At 34.8% G+C, this 18,980-nt stretch overlaps 1 protein-coding gene across 1 annotated transcript in view; it reads left to right on the plus strand.

Moving 5' to 3' along the window:
* Positions 1-18,980, plus strand: part of PIK3C2G (phosphatidylinositol-4-phosphate 3-kinase catalytic subunit type 2 gamma) — a 397,969-nt gene that overhangs the window by 333,802 nt on the left and 45,187 nt on the right. The window contains exon 30 of the mRNA XM_032253772.1: positions 5,066-5,141. Within this exon, the coding sequence (XP_032109663.1) occupies positions 5,066-5,141 (76 nt within the window). The remainder of the gene's footprint in view (positions 1-5,065; positions 5,142-18,980) is intronic.

Raw genomic sequence — 18,980 nt, forward strand, 5'->3', positions numbered from 1 at the left:
TTTTGAGACGGAGTTTCGCTCTTGTTACCCAGGCTGGAGTGCAATGGTGTGATCTCGGCTCACCGCAACCTCCGCCTCCTGGGTTCAGGCAATTCTCCTGCCTCAGCCTCCTGAGTAGCTGGGATTACAGGCACGCCCCACCATGCCCAGCTAATTTTTTGTATTTTTAATAGAGACGGGGTTTCACCATGTTGACCAGGATGGTCTCGATCTCTTGACCTCATGATCCACCCGCCTCGGCCTCCCAAAGTGCTGGCATTACAGGAGTGAGCCACCGCGACTGGCCCTAGAAGGGCATTTTTAGAATGAAGAAAATGCAGAGGTTAGAAGAGAAAGGAAATGCAAAGAGGATGCCTACCCCACCTTCCTCTGGGACCAGGATTATTAAGAAAATGAGAGGGATCACAGCTACCACTTCAGAGACTTAAAGGGGAAGAGCAACAAGAATGCTCAGAGAATACAATGTGTTTAGCACATAAGGAATTTTGCTCATGGCATTCTCCAAGGCTTATTGCTGTCTTCTCTTTTTTCCACAATGCTGCATTTTCATCTTCCTTAAAACAAACATGATTATAATGCTTTTCTGCTTTAAATTGATAAGTAGGTCAAACTAGCTTTAAGCGAGAAGAGGAATGTGCTCTAGATTCCCTACAAAGTTTTCTCTTGCTCTCTCCTGCCTGTCCCCCATCAGCACTCTTCACTTCTGTAAGTGAGTCTGGACTTACTAACCATTCAGTCCTGGTTTTGATTATACTTATTCCAAACAGTCAATCATGTATTTTCTCTGGTATTCAACTTTCTCATTTCTAGAATACAGTAGTTAAACTCAAGAGTTTTTTACCTTGGAAACTACAACCACATCAGGAATTAATCAGGAAAGAAACATTCTTCACAATGTGAGAATCTTCTGGGTATTTCAGGACACTTCTGATAAGTGATCTTGCCCATTAATTTCTAGCTGTATCCTCTAGTTCTTAAAACAACCGAAAGTATGGCCACACACTTTCCAAACACCTCATAATCTAGGGTTGATAGATATAATACGGGTTATCCAGTTAAACTTGAATTTTCCATAAACAATAATGTTTTTAGTAAAAGCAAGTCCAAAATATTGTATGGGCTCTCTCTGTTTTTATTTACTCTATCTGGTAACCCTACATATGGGGAACCCTCCTGCATACATCATAGTCTAGGTAAAAATGGTCCCTTAAAGTTGTGCAGTATCCAACCTACATGACTAAATATAGCAACACTGTTTGGAGGTCAATACCAGTGGAGAACACTGGCATAGGTTATTAGTGAGAGCAATTGCAGTACTGACATTTCTATAAATCTCCAGACTATCTGCTGGTGCAATGTGCTAAAAGACTATGGGATACATACATATAAGCAAAGTCAAGCCTTAGAAAATTTAAAAGTTGATCATTTTGAGATCTAGTAATGTTACTTTTTGTACCTTCTTCATCGCTTTTATTGATTTATCCCTCTCTTGATTCTGGATCTTGTTTGTTTATTCCCAGGAAAGAAAGTAACCTTGTTACAATAAGAACTTAGTGTTAGCCGACCACACCCAGAATTAGAAATGAGGACTTGAAGGATATGACAGTGTAAACACAAGGGAATAATTAGCTGGTGGTGACATTTCAGACACTAATTGGAAAGATTTCTTGCCTACTATTGACGTTTAATAACTATTGGGTAATGAGGTCAAAATGTCACCAAAGAAAAGTAATTGACTGGTTGTCAAAAGGCCAAAGAAGGTCAAATTTCTTTAAACAGATTCTGCAGTCTGAGGTTTGATTTTATGCTTTCAAAATAAAAAAACCTTGACTAGGCCATCTCCTTGAAAATAAGTCTATTTCTTAATAGTAGACTTCTATAAACAAGTTCACAAGAGATCAATTCACAGAGATGAAAATTGGCAACTCACTAGTTTACAATGATGCATAGATGAAAACTGGTGACTAATTTACAATGATGCATAAACTGCTACGCAGATAAGTATATCTGCATTTCAAGCTGATGTATTCTACATTTGAAGACAGACATCAGTTTGTTTCTGCTAAGTAGTATTTATTGAAGAGAAAAACACTGTGTTAAGCATAAGTGAAAAAGTCACAATCTCTGCGCTTGTATTTTACTGACAAGATTAACAAGAGTAGAGAAAAGAGAATGTGGCAAACCCTGGGCAAATGGGTGGATAGGGGTAGAAAAGAAAGAAAAAGGAGAATGTAGGAAGACAAGGAGGTGAGAGAGCATGACACATTTGAAAAAGTAAACATAATTCAGCATAGGTAAGCATTAAGCACCAGATGAGAAATGATGAGAGAAGAACACAGGGAAATGAGCAAGACCCCAGTCAAGACCAGTCTTACAAGCTTTGTTCAACAGTTGGTCTGTTTCTTAAGAGTAATGCAGAATCACTACAGGTTTTAAGCAGTTAATTATTAGATTTTCATTTTGAAAGATCTGCTGGGCAATTGTTTAGAGAATGGATTAGATTAAAGGGTAGGAAGATAAACACTAAGGACCCCTGCTATAACACAGATGAGAACTGATGATGCTGGAACTAGATGGTGTTAGTATATCTGGATGGAGAAGATGAATAGGTGAGATATTTAGCAAGTACAATACACAGGATTTAGCAATTAATTTTATGTTTGGGGTGAGGAGAACAGAGAGTCCAAGTAGGTAAACTCTGTTTTGAGCCTGGACACAGGAGAAGAAGCAAATTGAGATGGAGGAAAGGAAATATCTAGTGGTGCACTTCTGTGGTTTAATTTGTCCTTAGAAGAGTCAAGTGAGCCAATAAAAAGATATTTTGAGTTAGAGGGCTTAGGTTTAGGAAACAAATCTGGAATAAAGATTTAGACTCATGCATTGTTATACATGTTACCAAAGATCATAATATCACCCAGAAAGGATACATTAGAGTAATGAGAGAGATGGGCCTAGATGTGAGAAACACTTAAACTTAAATCATAAACAAAAGGAAAAAGAGTCTGCAAAAAGTCTCAAAAGTGATGGCAAGACAAGGAAAGACAGTCACTTGGGAGAACATGTAATACAAAAGCAAAGACAAGACAGAATTCACTAAAAATGAAATAGCTATGTCATGACAAAGGAAATTCCCACTGGTTTTGAAATACGTATATATATATATATGTATTTTTTTCAGAGAAGGGTTGTTAGAGAAGAAAATTAGAGCATTTTTTCAGAGGACATTCAGTGGCAGAAACCTGAATATAGTTTATCATAAAGTGAGTAGAAATTGAAGAAGTGGAACCAGTGTGAGTGCAGACAATTCCTCCCATAGGTTTGTTTGCATCAGGGGAGAGAAAAATAACACACAATTTGCAAGGGGCATTAATGACAAAATTTGATTTATGTGTGAGTATACTTTGGGTGGTTTGACTCACTTGTTTGTTAGTTTTTAAAATGGAGAGAATTTACCATATTTTATGTTGATGAGGAAAAAAGAAAGAGGGTGAAGTGGCTAAAATATAAATGGGAATCTTCTACAAGGTTCTTGAGGAGGATTAATAGAATCCAGGAAACAGATGAAGGGCTCAGCATTAGATGATTTTCCAGGGCTGCCATAACGAAATACTATAAACGAGGTGGCTTAAACGATAGAATAGTATTGTTTCACAGCTCTGGAAGCTGAAAGTCTGAAATAAGGATGTCTGCAGGGTTGGTTCCTTCTGACGGCTATGAGGAAAGAATCTATTCCAGGTCTCTCTCCTTGGTTGTAGATGGCCATCTTCTTCCTATGTCCCTTTACCTATCTTCCTTCTATGAGTGTGTCCAAATTTACTCTTTTTATAATGACACCAGTCAATTAGATTAAGAGTCCATTCTACTCCAGTATTATACAATCTTAACTAATTATATCAGCAATCACCTTATTTCCAAATAAGATCATGTCTTAGAGTACTGGGGATTAGAACTTTAAGATATGAATTTGGGAGGGGGACACAATTCAACTAAAACAGATGGAAAGACACATGTTTTTCCATTGTAAGGGGAAGGAAAGCTGTGTGTCTGTAGATTATATGGCAGGAAGTTTAGGAATTTTCATCTGTCTTTTATTTTCTTTGAAGCAGCGATAGTCATTGCCAGAGAAGGAGTCAGAGTTGGACGTTAAAGTCTCCTGGGGAAGAGTAGAAAGAGCCACTGGACAGAGTGAGAGAAAAGAACAGGGAGACTGTCAGGCAGCTTTGACAGCTACTGTGGTATTAGCCTATGAAAGGTAGTCCAAGGAAATAATTATTCTTTGGTGCCCTTTAGGTAATAATGTAAGGTCTCATGGAGAGGGCTACTTTGGTCATATGGTAGCTTACAACAAAATGTATGTCAGTTTTACGAAAGAAAAGCTGTTCTCAGACTTACCAGTTAGCCATTGATTTGGCGATCAGGTTAAATGTCAATTTGTTTCTGATTATCCCTATTTAAAAGAGAAACATGCTTCTCTGTACATAGTAAAATTAAATATAACTGGAATTTTTATTAGAGAAATATAATGTTTTCTCCACTTAACCGTGGTCTATAGAGAGAGAACACCATATGCATCTTTCTGTATCAGAATATCCCCTGACAATTATCAGTGCTGTGAGTGTAGGCAGTACTCAGTGAGTATTCCTAGAATTGAACCTTGAGTAGCAATGGTTACTCACTAAGTGAGCATCTGTGTCCCACTCAGAGTAATTTTTCTCAGAAAGAGCATCCAAGGATACACCTTGTTTTAGAAGATTGAGATGTGAAATACATGCATATTTGTAAAATTCAAGAACGTGACATTTACGATGAGCTCCAAGAGCAGAGCACACCTGAGCCTCTTGAAGAAACAGAAAGTAATCTGACCTCTAATCACACAAAAGTTTAGTTTAACTTAATGGTAAAATTATAGCATTGACTTAATAAACCTTGCTAATATACTTGCTATTTGTAGAATCTATAATAGGTATCTATTTTTAAATTATATATATGGCAATTTTATGTAATAATGAATAGGTGTGACAAATATAAGAAATGAAGAAATACTATGTTTTGTTTTGTTTTTCAGAGTGATTGTGTACTTAGCTTTTTCCTCTCTGAGGCTGTGCAACAAACAATTGAAGAATCATCACTTGTGTACCTAGGCAAGTAAATCTGTCATTATACTATGTGCAGTGATTTTCAATATGATTGGACAAAAAGAAATCACAACTAATTTTTTTTCACTTTTTGAATTAAAATTTATTTTTAAGAGTAAGGCTTTAATACTCTTTTCTAAACATTTCCATAGTATAAAGTTGAATAATTCAGACATTGGAAAAATAAAACATGAGGATGTAGAATTCTAGAGGTGTGGGACTTTGATGAAAGGTTGACCTCCATTCTGTCATTAAAGTCTCTCAGGAAAATTGTTTCTCTGTGTTTCAAGAAATTAAATTGCAGACCACTGTCAAATCTTTTTATTTTTATTCTAATATTATTTCTTTGAAAGGTGTTTTGAAATACGTTTGCACACATTAGAATTTAGGACTATTGTTGCAAAAACTAAAATAGTTGAGAAGTTGAGAATTTTTTTGTTTTCTTTATTACTTACATCATAGAATATTCAAGATTTGTTTCAGCAGTGATGAGTGACAAAAGATTTGATTCTCAATACATTTAGATTATAGGGTACATATTAAATATAACCTATTATCTTAAAATAACAAAACACATCTTTCCTAGCACAATATGCAAATTATTACAACAAGCAAGGATTAGGAGGAAGTTATTCCTTCTTGTGCTACTCATATTATTTTCTTTTTCATGTTTCTGAATTCTTAATTCCTTTGTCACAGAACTTTAGCTGGTTCTGAGTCAGAAGCACAATTTTTAAGCACTATTCCTGTCTGTTAGTTGAAGTGTATGTTGTTAAATGATTACAGGGTGAAATCGTTCAAGTGTATTAAAATATTGGTTAACCTAGGAAAATATTAAGCAAAAAACTCAGATTTCACCATTTTACTGCCTCTGCAAGTTAATTAAAAGGCTGGATTCCAGATGCCTGTGTATCTAGGCACATGACTAGAAAACTAATAGCAATATTTAACTCTCAATCTGGGAAATACTAATACTCTTTGCCTTTACTCACTAACTATACATGCCTTGGGAGAGCAATTGAGGAATCTGAGGAATTTATGTTTTTCAAATGCCAATTCAATCATCTGTATTCTCTACCTAAACCTTCTCTTTGGCTTCTGATTGCCCATAGGCAGGGCCAACTGTATCCACTTCTGATCTGCACAGTCACACAAGACAGGGTGCTTCTTGCCATTGATTTAACGCTTAGCTGCCACTGTCTTGAAATTCTTAATATGTTTTTAAAAAGCATCCCCACATTTTTATTTTGTACTGGGCCTCACCAATTAATGTAGCTGGTCTTGCCCTTTGAATAAACACCAAAACCCTCATCATGGCATCCCAGCAGAATATAGTACCACTAATTTCCTTCTATCATCAGGCCCTTCCTCATCTTGATTTCCATTCTCTATGCCTAGATTACTTGACTTCTATTTTGGCTTCTCCATTCTTTCAAGAATCCTTCCAATTGCAGCACAATTATCTTTGCTATACACTTCTAGAATGTTATTTCTTCAAAACCCTTACTGCAATGATAATTCTCGCTTGTGTGTTTGTAGACTAAAAATCCATTAGGGGATAATACATGTCCGTATGGCTCACCGTGGTATCCCCGGGGCCATGCACAGTGTCTGGCCTACTATAGTTGTTCAATAAATAATTACTGAATAAATAATTAATGACAGAAAGAACAGCTATGGAGAATACCTTGATACTCTCTATCAATGTGGCTTGGCATTTGTAAAAAATAATTTTTGATTTTGTTTTTTTCTCTCTCATCATTATCAAAATCATGCTATTCCTCCCAAACTCATTACTTCATGTGTAACTGTCCTGGCACAAGAAATTCAAGGTCCCCCAACCACTAAAATTATCTTAAAGTTATCACTTGGAATTAAAAAATCTACAAATTATTATACTAAATACAGTGGATATCAGACTCAGCAAAGCACTAACGAAAAAGTTGCTGGATTTATTTGAAGTATATATTCTTTAACTCTCTAATGACATGATCCTATATATTCTCCAAAAATGAATATAGCCCACATACCAAATAATACCTCCACAAAAAAAAAGATAAAATTATCTATCTACCCACAACTACTACATAGCGTTGACACACAGAAGATAGATATTTGTCAAGGTACAGAAATAATAACATAGGTAATGGAGTAGAACATGATCAAAGACAGCAATTGTCAGGGTTAAGAGAATGAGTTAATGAGCATGGTTAGGAGCCATTAATAATTACAAATGATTGCAAACAAAAGCTTTCAATCATTACCTCATATCACTACCTCCCATTTGAGATGTTAATTTAAAAGAGAACTTGAGGCCATGTGGTCTACATGGCAGGGTCTTACTGGTTAATGGCCTAGCTACTTGCTCTGGCAGAGCCCAGATCAATTATCAATGGGTTGAAGTATGGTACTCAGATTTTTCAATTAAAATTTTAATGATGCAAAGGCCAAGCAGTATAAGAATACAGCTATTTAAAAATAAATATTGGTGTTAAGTTGTTTCTGAAACATTCAGTTGAAAGCTTTAAAATAGCATACATTTTGCTATGTTGTATGACCTCATGTTTTTAATTAGAAAAATATTTTAGACTTTCACTTGTCTCTGATCTGGGAAGGAAAAGATTAAAAAATGATGAGTTAGAAGGCTTCCTCTAATTACCTCATCTCTAACATCTGGGCATGAAGGATATAACTGAAATCTAAAAAGTCAAGCAATAAAAAAATCTAACTATATCTGTGTTAGAGAAACACCAAGAAAAACCACGACATTGAATATAATTGGATGGTAGATGTAGTAGGGTGAGAAAAACTATGCACACTAATTTCACCTTTTACTTTTATTCACTTTTGAAACAAGTATTGCCAAAAGAAATAAAAAGTCTAAGGCTATTAAATAAAGGCAACTGCTAAAACAAAAGTAACGACTTTCTTAGGTATCACAAATACATGAAAATAAAAGCAAATTACTTAGCAAAAGACTTTCTTTAAAAATTATAAAAACAGTAATATAAAATATTAAGACAGACCTAAGAGAAAATGAATCTATTATATTAATGAGTATAAATAGGCTTAACTCATCTATTAAGGAAATTCTTTTTCAAATTGGAATAAAAAGCAAATCATAACTCTATGTGAAAACACACCTAAAACAAAGTGATCATAAACAGTTGAAAATTAAAATATAGCCATGGGTATATTAGGCAAAGCAGAGAAAAATCAATCAGAGGTCACAATCTTGATGAAAAAAAAGGAGCAATTTAGGCTAAAAAGCATTGAATTAAATAACAGATAGGTCTTTATAATTAGTATAATTTTCAATAAAGATAGGAGCAGTTATGACTACATATCAAATAATATGACAGCAACATATATAAAGCAGAAATTATAGAACACACAAGAAGAAACACACAAAAGCACACTAGTTGTAGGATATTCTAATTCACATATCTTGAGTTATGAAAGACCAAATGGAAAAAACTAAGTAGATTCATAGAAAAATAAAATAGTTAATAAGTCAAAATTGATTAATTTGTATATTTTATCCTGATAAAATAATGTATCTTCTCTTCAAATGCCTGTGAAAGTTCATAAGAATAGATGATATATTTGACCACAGAAAAGCTCAATAAATTTCAAAGAGTAAAAATAATGTAGTTGAAATTCTTTTATCATAGTATAATAAAGAAATTTTCAGAAAGCTAAAAGACACTTAAGTTTAGGAATTAAAAAAAAATCTTTTGAACAACTGTTGGATCAAAAGGATTACAGAGAAAATTTGAAAAATTTCTAAAGACTAGCAATAGTGAAATACTACATCTCAGAAACCATGAAAGATAAAATTATACTCAGAGGAAAATTAGAATAAGAATCACAAGACAAAACAAACAGACCAAAACAAGATAAAGATAAAAGTAGATTTCAATAAGTTAGAACAAAGAAAACAGTGGAAAAAAATAAATTAATTCCCAAGTAAAAAGTAAACAATAAAATAAATGAGTCACTATCTAACCTAATAAAAAATGGGACATAATGTGAGTACGCAAAATATTAATACAAAAGGAAATGCAAAAATTAACCATAGAAAGATGAAATTAAAGAATAGTAACAGACTACCTGTTCAACCCCATGAAAGTAAATTTTGAAATCTGTCTAAAATTGATAATTTTCTAGAAAAAAAAAATTTACTTGGTTCAGAGAAGATGATTAAGTTTGATCAAATAAATATAATGCTTCAAAAACTATCGAGTTCAGATGATTTCCAGAGGAATTCTACCAAACTTCTTTTTTTTTTTTCTTTTTTTTGAGATGAAGTCTTGCTTCATTGCCCAGGCTGGAATGCAGTGGTGTGATCTTGGCCCACTGCAACCTTCACCTCCTGGTTCAAGCAATTCTCCCATCTGAGCCTCCCAAGTAGCTGGGAATACAGGCACCTGCCACCGAGCCTGGTACATTTTTGTATTTTTAGTAGAGACAGGGTTTCACCTTGTTGGTCAGGCTGGTCTCTAACTCATGACCTCAGGTGATCCATCTGCCTTGGCTTCCCAAAGTGCTGGGATTACAGGAGTGAGCTACAGCCTCCGGCCCCCAAAATCTTTAAAACCAAACAATTTAACTGTTACTTAAACACTTCCAGAGCAGAGAAAAAGAAAACTGTCCATATTCCTTTTATGATGCACATAAAGTATTTATACTAGTAGCTTCAAGGATTACAAGGGTGGCAAATAAGAAATCACAGACCAATCTCACTTATGAATATCAATGAAAAATTCTAAATAAAATATTAGCCAATATAATCCATCAACACACTAAAGGAATATAACTCACCATAACAGAAATGCAAGAACAGTTTAATATTAGTATTATACGTAATATATAATACATATTACCACATTGATAGATTGAAGGATAAAAATCACATGGTCACCTCTACAGATCCTGAAAAGACATTTGACAAAATTAAATGAACTTTCTGATAAAACAAACAATAAAATAAAAATTAAAAAGTAAAATCCAGTCATTTGTGGTAACTTGATGGAACTGGAGGACATTATGTTAAGTGAAATAAGCCAGGAACAGAAAGTTAAACACCATATATTGTCACTCGTATGTGGAAGCTTACAAACTGATTTCATAGAAGTAAAAAGTAGAACAGAGGATACTAGAGGATGAGAAGGGTGGGGGTAAAGGAGAGATGGAGAGAGATTTTTAAAAAGAAAACAGAATTACAGCTAGATAGGTGAAATAAAATCTAGTGTTCTATACCATTTAAGATGTAGGATGACTACAGTTAACAATAATATGTCAATGTTAAATCTGTAAATTACTTTGGGCAGTATGGTCACTTTAATGATATTAATACTTGAGTCTATGAGCATGGGATGTTTTTTTCATTTAACTACCAACGTCATTTTTCATGAATTTGAAAAAACAATTCTAAAATTCATATGAAACAAGAACAAAAAAAGCCCAAATAGCAAAGCAAAAAGAACAAAGCCGGAGGTATCACATTACCTGACCTTAAACTATACTAGACATTAGAGAGCTAAGCTGAGCAAAATACATGGGTAGAGAAAGCAGCAGAAAGGCCATGGGAGCTCACTGGATCCCCAAGCAGCCCATTCCTACCTGGCACCAGAGGGATTTGTCAGGGATGTGGCCAGAGGAGAAGGGGGTAAAATTGAACAGGGAGAAGGAATTCTCTAGCTGAACTTTGTAACCATTTGAATGGGACTAGAAGCCGCTGGCCAGAAGAGGGGAGGGCAGGAATCCAGCTTGCAGACTTCACAGGCAGAGGAAGAACTGAAGCCCTTTTCTTTTGCAGCTGGGAGGTGGAAAGCTTAGGACAAGTTTTCAAGCCTGACTCACCCTCCACCTGGAAATAGACTCTGGGCTGTTGCTGGGGGTTATGGTGGGAGTGAGACTGGCCCTTCAGTTTGCATGGGACCTCAGTGAGGCCTGTAAATGCCATCTTTCCCCCACTTACCTGACAACCTGCATGACTCAGCAAAGGCAGCCATACTCCTCCTAGGTACACAATTCCAGTGACCTGGGACTCTCACCCCCACCCCCTACAACAGCCACAGCAGCAAGACCTGCCCAAGGAGACTCTCAGCTCAGACACACCTAGCCCTGTCCCCACTTGATAATCCTAACCCTACTACCCTAGTAGCAGGAGACAAAGAACATATAATCTTGGGAGTTCTAGGATCCTGCCCACTGCTGGTCCCACTCCATACTACTACAACTGATGCTTTCTGGAAAGTGCCACCTCCTGGCAGGAGGCCATTGGCATAAGAGCATTAAACCACCAAAGCTAAGGACCCCCACAGAGCCCATTGCACCCTCTGCCACCTCACCAGAACAGATGCTGGTATCCATGACTGAGAGACTAATAGATGGTTCACATTACAGGACTCTGTGCAGACAACTCCTAGTACCAGCCCAGAGCCAGGTAGGCTTGCTGGGTGACTGGACTCAGAAGAGAGACAACAATCATTGTGCTTCAGCTCACAGGAAGCTACATCCACAGGAAAAGGGGGAGAATACTACATCAAGAAAACACCCTATGGGACAAAAAAATCTGAACAACATCCTTCAGCCCTAAACCTTCCCTCAGATGGAGTCTACCCAAAAGAGAAGGAACCAGAAAACCAACCCTGGTAATATGACGAAACGAGGCTCATCAACACCCCTCAAGAATCACCAGTAATGGATACAAACCAAGAAGAAATCCCTGATTTACCTGAAAAAGAATTCAAGAGGTTAGTTATTAAGCTAATCAGGAAGGAATCAGAAAAATGCAAAGTTCAATGCAGAAAAATCCAAAATATGATACAAAAAGTAAAAGGAAAAATATTCAAGGAAATATATAGCTTAAAGAAAAAAATAATCAAATATTCAGGAAACTTTGAACGCACATTTAGAAATGCAAAATAATCTGGAAAATCTAAGCAATAGAATTGAACAAGTCAAAGCTCAATGACAAGGCCTTTGAATTAACCCAGTCCAACAAAGACAAAGAAAAAAGAATAAGAAAATATGAACACAGCCTCCAAGAAGTCTGGGATTTTGTTAGACGACCAAATCTAAGAATAATTGGTGTTTCTAAGGGAAAAGACAGTTCTAAAACCTTGTTCTAAAAAACATATTAGGGGGAATAATCAAGGAAAACTTCCCCAGCTTGGCTAGAGTCCTAGACATGAAAATACAAGAAGCACTAAGATTACCTGGGAATTCATCACAAAAGTTCTTCTCCGAAGCACATTTTCATCATGTTATCCAAATTAAGGCAAAGGAAAGAATCTTAACACCTGTGAGACAGAAGCACCAGTTAACCTATCAGTTTTCCTATAAAGGAAAACCTATCAGATTAACAGCAGATTTCTCAGCAGAAACCCTACAAGGTAGAAAGGATTTCGGCCCTATGTTCAGCCTCCTAAAACAAAAACAATTATCAGCCAAACTTTTGTATCCAGCGAAACTAAGCATCATATATGAAGGAAAGATACCATCTTTTTCAGACATACACATGCTGAGAGAATTCCCCATTACCAAACCACCTCTACAAGAACAGCTAAAAAGAGCTCTAAATCTTGAAACAAACCCTGGAAACACATCAAAAATAATCTCTAAAGCATAAATCACACAGGGCCTATAAGACAAAACTGCAAGTTAAAAAGCTAAAACAGAAAAACAAAACAAAACAATACACAGACAACAAAAAGCATGACGAATGCAATGGTACTTCATATTTTAATACTATCATTGAATGTAAACGGCCTAAATGCTCCACTTAAAAGATATAATAAAGCAGAATGGATAAGAACTTACCAACCGACTATCTGCTGCATTCAGGAGACTCATCTAACACATAAGAACTCATATAAACTTAAAGAGATGGAAAAAGGCATTTCATGCAAATGGACACCAAAAGCAAGCAGGTTCACTATTCTTATATCAGACAAAACAAACTTTAAAGCAACAGTGGTTAAAAGAGACAAAGAGGAACATTATAAAATGGCAAAAAGCCTTGTCCAATAGAAAACTGTCACAACCGTAAACATATATGCACCTAACATTGGAGCTACCAGAGTTATAAAACAATCATTAATAGACCTAATAAATGAGAGTAGACAGCAACACAGTAATAGTGGGGGACTTCAATACTCTACTGACAGCAGTACACAGGTCATCAAGACAGAAAGTCAACAAAGAAACAATGGATTTAAACTATACCTTGGAACAAATGGACTTAACAGATATACACAGAACATTTCATCCAGCAACTACAGAATACACATTCTATTCAATAGCGCAGGTAACTTTCTCCAATATAGGCCGTATAATAGATGATAAAACGAGCCTCAATAAATTTAAGAAAATTAAAATTATAACAAGCACTCTCTCAGACTACTGTGGAATAAAACTGAGAATCAACTCCAAAAGGAACCATTAACACTACACAAATACATGGAAATTAAATAAACTGCTCCTGAATGAGCATTGGGTCAAAAACAAAATCAAGATGGAAATTTAAAAATTCTTTGAACTGAATGACAATAATGACACAATCTATCAAAATCTCTGGAATACAGCTATGGCTGTGCTGTGAGTAGTTTACAGCTCTAAATGCCTACATCAAAGTGTGAAAGAGCACACACAGACAATCCAAGGTCACACCTCAAGGAACTAGAGAAACAAGAACAAACCAAACCCAAACTCAGCAGAAGAAAATAAATAATGAAGATCAGAGCAGAACTAAATGAAATTGAAACAACAACAACAAAAATGCAGAAGATAAATGAAACAGAAAGCTGGTTCCTTGAAAATAAAAATAAAATTGATAGACCATTAGCAAAATTAACCAAGAAAATAAAGAAAATCCAAATAACCTCACTGAGAAATGAAACAGGAGATATTACAACTGACACTACTGAAATGCAAAAGATTGTTCAAGGCTACTTTGAACACCTTTACACACATAAACTAGAAAACCTACAAGACATGGATAAATTCCTGGAGAAATACAACCCTCATGGCTTAAATAAGGAATAATTAGATACCCTAAGCAGACCAATAACAAGCAGTGAGATTAAAACAGTAATTAATAAATTACTGACAAAAATAAGTCCAGGACCAGATTGATTCACAGCAGAATACGACCAGACATTCAAAGTAGAATTGGTACCAATTCTTTTGACACTATTCCACAAGACAGAGAAAGAATGAACCTTCCCTAATTCATTCTATGAAGCCAGCATCACCCAAATACCAAAACCAGGAAAGGACACAACCAAAAAAAAAAAAATTACAAACCAATATCCTTGATGAACATAGATACTAAAATCCTTAACAAAATACTAGCTAACTGAATTCAACAACATCAAAAAGCTAATCCACCATGATCAAGTGGGTTTCATACCAGGGATGCAGGGATGGTTTAATATACACAAGTCAATAAATGTGATACACCACATAAACAGAATTAAATACAAAAATCACATGACCATTTCAATAGATGAAGAAAACCCATTTGATGAAATACAGCATCACTTTATGACTAAAACCCTCAGCAAAATCAGCATTAAAGAACATATCTTAATGTAATAAAATCCCTCTATGAAAACCCACAGCCAACATAATACTGAATGGGGAAAAGTTAAAAGTATTCCCTCTGAGAACTGGAACAAGAAAAGGATGCCTACTCTCACCACTTCTCATCAACATTGTACTGGAATTCCTAGCCAGAACAGTCAGACAAGAGAAATAAATATACCTAACAAAGGACTAGAAAGACCTCTACAAGGAAAACAACATAACACTGCTGAAAGAAATTATAAATGACACAAACAAATGGAAATATATCCCATGCTCATGGATGGGTAGAATCAATATTGTGAAAATGACCATACTGCCAAAAGCAATCTACAAACTCCATGCAATCCCTATCAAAATACCACTGTAATTCTTCACAGAGTTAGAGAAAACAATTCTAAAATTCATATGGAACCAAAAAAGAGCCTGTATAGCCAATGCAAGACTAGGCAAAAAGAACAAATCTGGAGGCATCATACTACCTGATTTCAAACTGTACTATAAGGCCATAGTCACCAAAACAGCATGATACTGGTATAAAAATAGGCATATAGAAAATGGAACAAAACAGAGAACCCAGAAATAAACCTGAATTCTTACAGCCAATGGTCCTTTGACTAAGGAAACAAAAACATAAAGTGGGGAAAGGACACCCTTTCAACAAATGGTCTGGGATAATTGGCTAGCCATATGTAAAAGAAAGAAAATGGATTCTCATCTCTCACCTCATATAAAAATCAACTCAAGATGGATTAAGGACTTAAACCTAAGACTTGAAACTATAAACATTCTAGAAGATAACATTGGAAAACCCCTTCTAGACATTGGCTTAGTCAACAATTTCATGACCTAGAACCCAAAAGCAAATGCAATAAAAACAAAGATAAACAGCCCGGACCCAATTAAACTAAAGTGCTTTTGTACAGCAAAAAGAACAGTCAGCAGAGTAAACAGACAACCCACAGAGTAGGAGCAAATCTTCACAATCTATATATCTGACAAAGAACTAATATCCAGAATCTACAATGAACTCAAATCAGTAAGAAAAACAAAGCAATCCCACCAAAAAGTGGGCTAAGGACATGAATAGACAATTTTCAAAAAAAGATATACAAATGGCCAACAAACGTAAAAAAAATACTCACCGTCACTAATGATCAGGGAAATGCAAATCAAAACCACAATGCAATACCACCTTACTCCTGCAAGAATGCCCATAATAAAAAAAATCAGAAAACAGTAGATGTTGTCATGGATGTGGCAATCAGGGAACACTGCTACACTGCTAGTGGGAATATAAACTAAGGACATAAAGCTACACACCTACAGTCATCTGATCTTCCATAAAGCCAAAAAAAAAAAAAAAAAAAAGTGAGGGGAAAGGACTCCTTGTTCAATAAATGGTTTTTATATACATATATAAAATACACATTTTATATAGTATATTTGTATCTATATGTAATATATAATTAATATCTATATATCAGTTTTGTATTTGATACTTTTATTGAATTATTTATTATAGACATCCTCTTGGGTAGAAAAATTCAACATCTTAAAAAGATGTCATATATTTCCAATTAATTTTGAAATGTAATATAATTTTTAAAAAATATTAATGGGTTTTCTTCCAAGTAGATAAACTAATTCTACAGTTCATAAACAAATAAAATAAAGAAAAAACAGAAAAAATTTAGTAAAAGCAGAGCAATGAGTGAAGACAAGCCCCACAATATATCAAAACACATTCTAAAACCTCAATAATTAAAACAATGCTGTGTCAATGCATAAATAAATGAAGAAATGCAACATAATAGGATTTTCAAAAGTACCTGTATGACCAAATACAATCAGGAGTTTAGTACTTGAACAAAACAGTAAGGGAAAATTCAAAAAATGGTGTTGGGATACTACACTTCATACCATATATCAGGATAAGTAACAAATGGAGGAAATATTTTAAAAATAAGTAATGAAATCACACATGTGACAATGAAAACATGGAAAATTCCTTTATAATTTTTAAATGAATTGCTATAGCTATGGCTCCAAATCCAGAAGCCATAACAACCCTGCATGCCATAAAACACTATAGCAAAGTTAAAACAAAATACAAAGATAAATGACAAAACTGGTGAAATTTTTGCAATTCATTACAGACAAAGGATTTGTTATCTAACACCTAGCTATCATGTAGAACATGATAAGAAAAAGATCAACAATCAAATAAAAAATTGAGTAAATAATATAAAAAGATAATCCACAAAAAGGAAAATGTAAGTGGCTCTTAACCAAGTGAAAAGATACTAAACCTCACTCAGATAAATGCAAATTAAATTACACTGATACCATTTCTTTTTCTAATCAGATTGGCAAAACCCCAAAAATTTAATTAACAAGCTTGGTTATAAATCAGCAGGCACTCATACACTGCTAGTGATAATGCAAATTGCTAGAAACTACATGGAAGGCAATTGGCAATAGTCGTCAAAATTACAAATGCTAATACCCTTTGACCTTCAATTCTGATGTTTGAAGTTTATCCTGTGATATTTGTGCATGGGTACAGAATGATGCATGTCCAAAACTATTCATGTAACATGATTTTTAATAGCTGCAAAACATTGGAAATAATCCTCCTGCCCATGAATTAGCCACAGGTTAAATAAATAATAGTACTTTCATATAATGGAATACTATGAACCTGTATTTTAAAAAATAAAAATGATATGTATTACTGATGTGAAAATATCTCCAAGATCTTTATGGAGAATAATGAATATGCTATGCTTATTAAAAAGAGTAAAATAGAAATATTTATCTATATTTGCCATATGAAGCAACTCCCCCCAAAAATGTATCCCTCTGGAGACATATATTAGAAAATCATAAAATAATGATGGGGGAACTGGGTAGATAGATGTTAGGAAGACTTTTCATCGTGTACTTCAAATTTTTTTCATATGAATATATCATCTGAAAAAAGTGAAATTTTGAAATACCATTTTCAAGTGCCAGTAGACACATTATGCATAGTAAGCAATGTATTAGCTGCTGTAGTACCATACACTCAAGCATCTCAACACAATCATCCTTAATATCAAAAATATTTTAACAGCTCTTGGGCTTACTATAAATGGTTAATCTAAGCATAGTCGAATCCCTCAGATTAACTTGAAACAGAAGGCCAAAATATCCTAACGTCTTCTTGAACATATTAAGCTCTTCACAAATGTCCCTCTTGAGTTGTTCATTTAAGCTGTTTTTCTTATGTTGTAGCTTCCTTTCTTGACTCTCTACAGCATGATGCTTATAAACACAGACTTTGGAGATCACTAAGCCTGTACCATTTATTGTCTCTATGACCTTGGACCAAGTGCCTGAGTTTCCTCATGTGTAAAATGGAGATAATACAAATTTCATAGATTTGGTATGATGATTGAATGGGTAACTGTACGTGAACCTCTTAGCCTGGCACACAGTCAACATTATAGAACTGTTAAGCCTCTCTACTACTGCTACATTGACTACTGAGTGTCGATTTTTAGTGGTGTGAATTTTCACTGGGTTCTGAATTCTGGCATGTTTTGATTGATACTTTGGTTACTAATCTTGCAAAAGAAGTTGAACAGAGAATATCATCTTCAGTCAGTTCAAGTGGCAATTGTACCTTTACTATTTAGGCAGTCAATCATAAATTTATGCTAATTTTCTACCCTTGAATTAAAACTTCTCTGATTAAATACATTAGGTGTTTAATTAATAATTCTTCCACCCTTTAATTCAAATATAATGTTCATTGTGCATCAAAATATCATCAGCATTTTAGCACCTTTATACCAAACATCTTTTTATTATGAAATGCAATTTATTTCAGTCTTACTCAGAATTAACTCATAGTGTCTCTAACTCACAGTGTCTCCCAGTTATCGTTCAAGATATTATAAGTGACTTTTTGTCATATTACCATTTCAATTGTAAAAAGAAACATTTTCAAAGTCAGAAATCCACATTATTAACAATAAAATTAATTAATATCACCTCATACAATGTATAAACTACTCAAAAAAACATATAGAAAGCTTTGAAAGTTATATATTTGAAAATTTACTGATCAGGTATAACTACACTGCTCAGGTATAATATTCAAACATGGCCGGGCGCGGTGGCTCAAGCCTGTAATCCCAGCACTTTTGGAGGCCGAGGCGGGTGGATCATGAGGTCAAGAGATCGAGACCATCCTGGTCAACA

Source organism: Sapajus apella, unplaced genomic scaffold (assembly GCF_009761245.1).
Source record: "Sapajus apella isolate SASKATOON/1434 unplaced genomic scaffold, GSC_monkey_1.0 scaffold84, whole genome shotgun sequence".
Classification (NCBI taxonomy): Eukaryota; Metazoa; Chordata; class Mammalia; order Primates; family Cebidae; genus Sapajus; species Sapajus apella.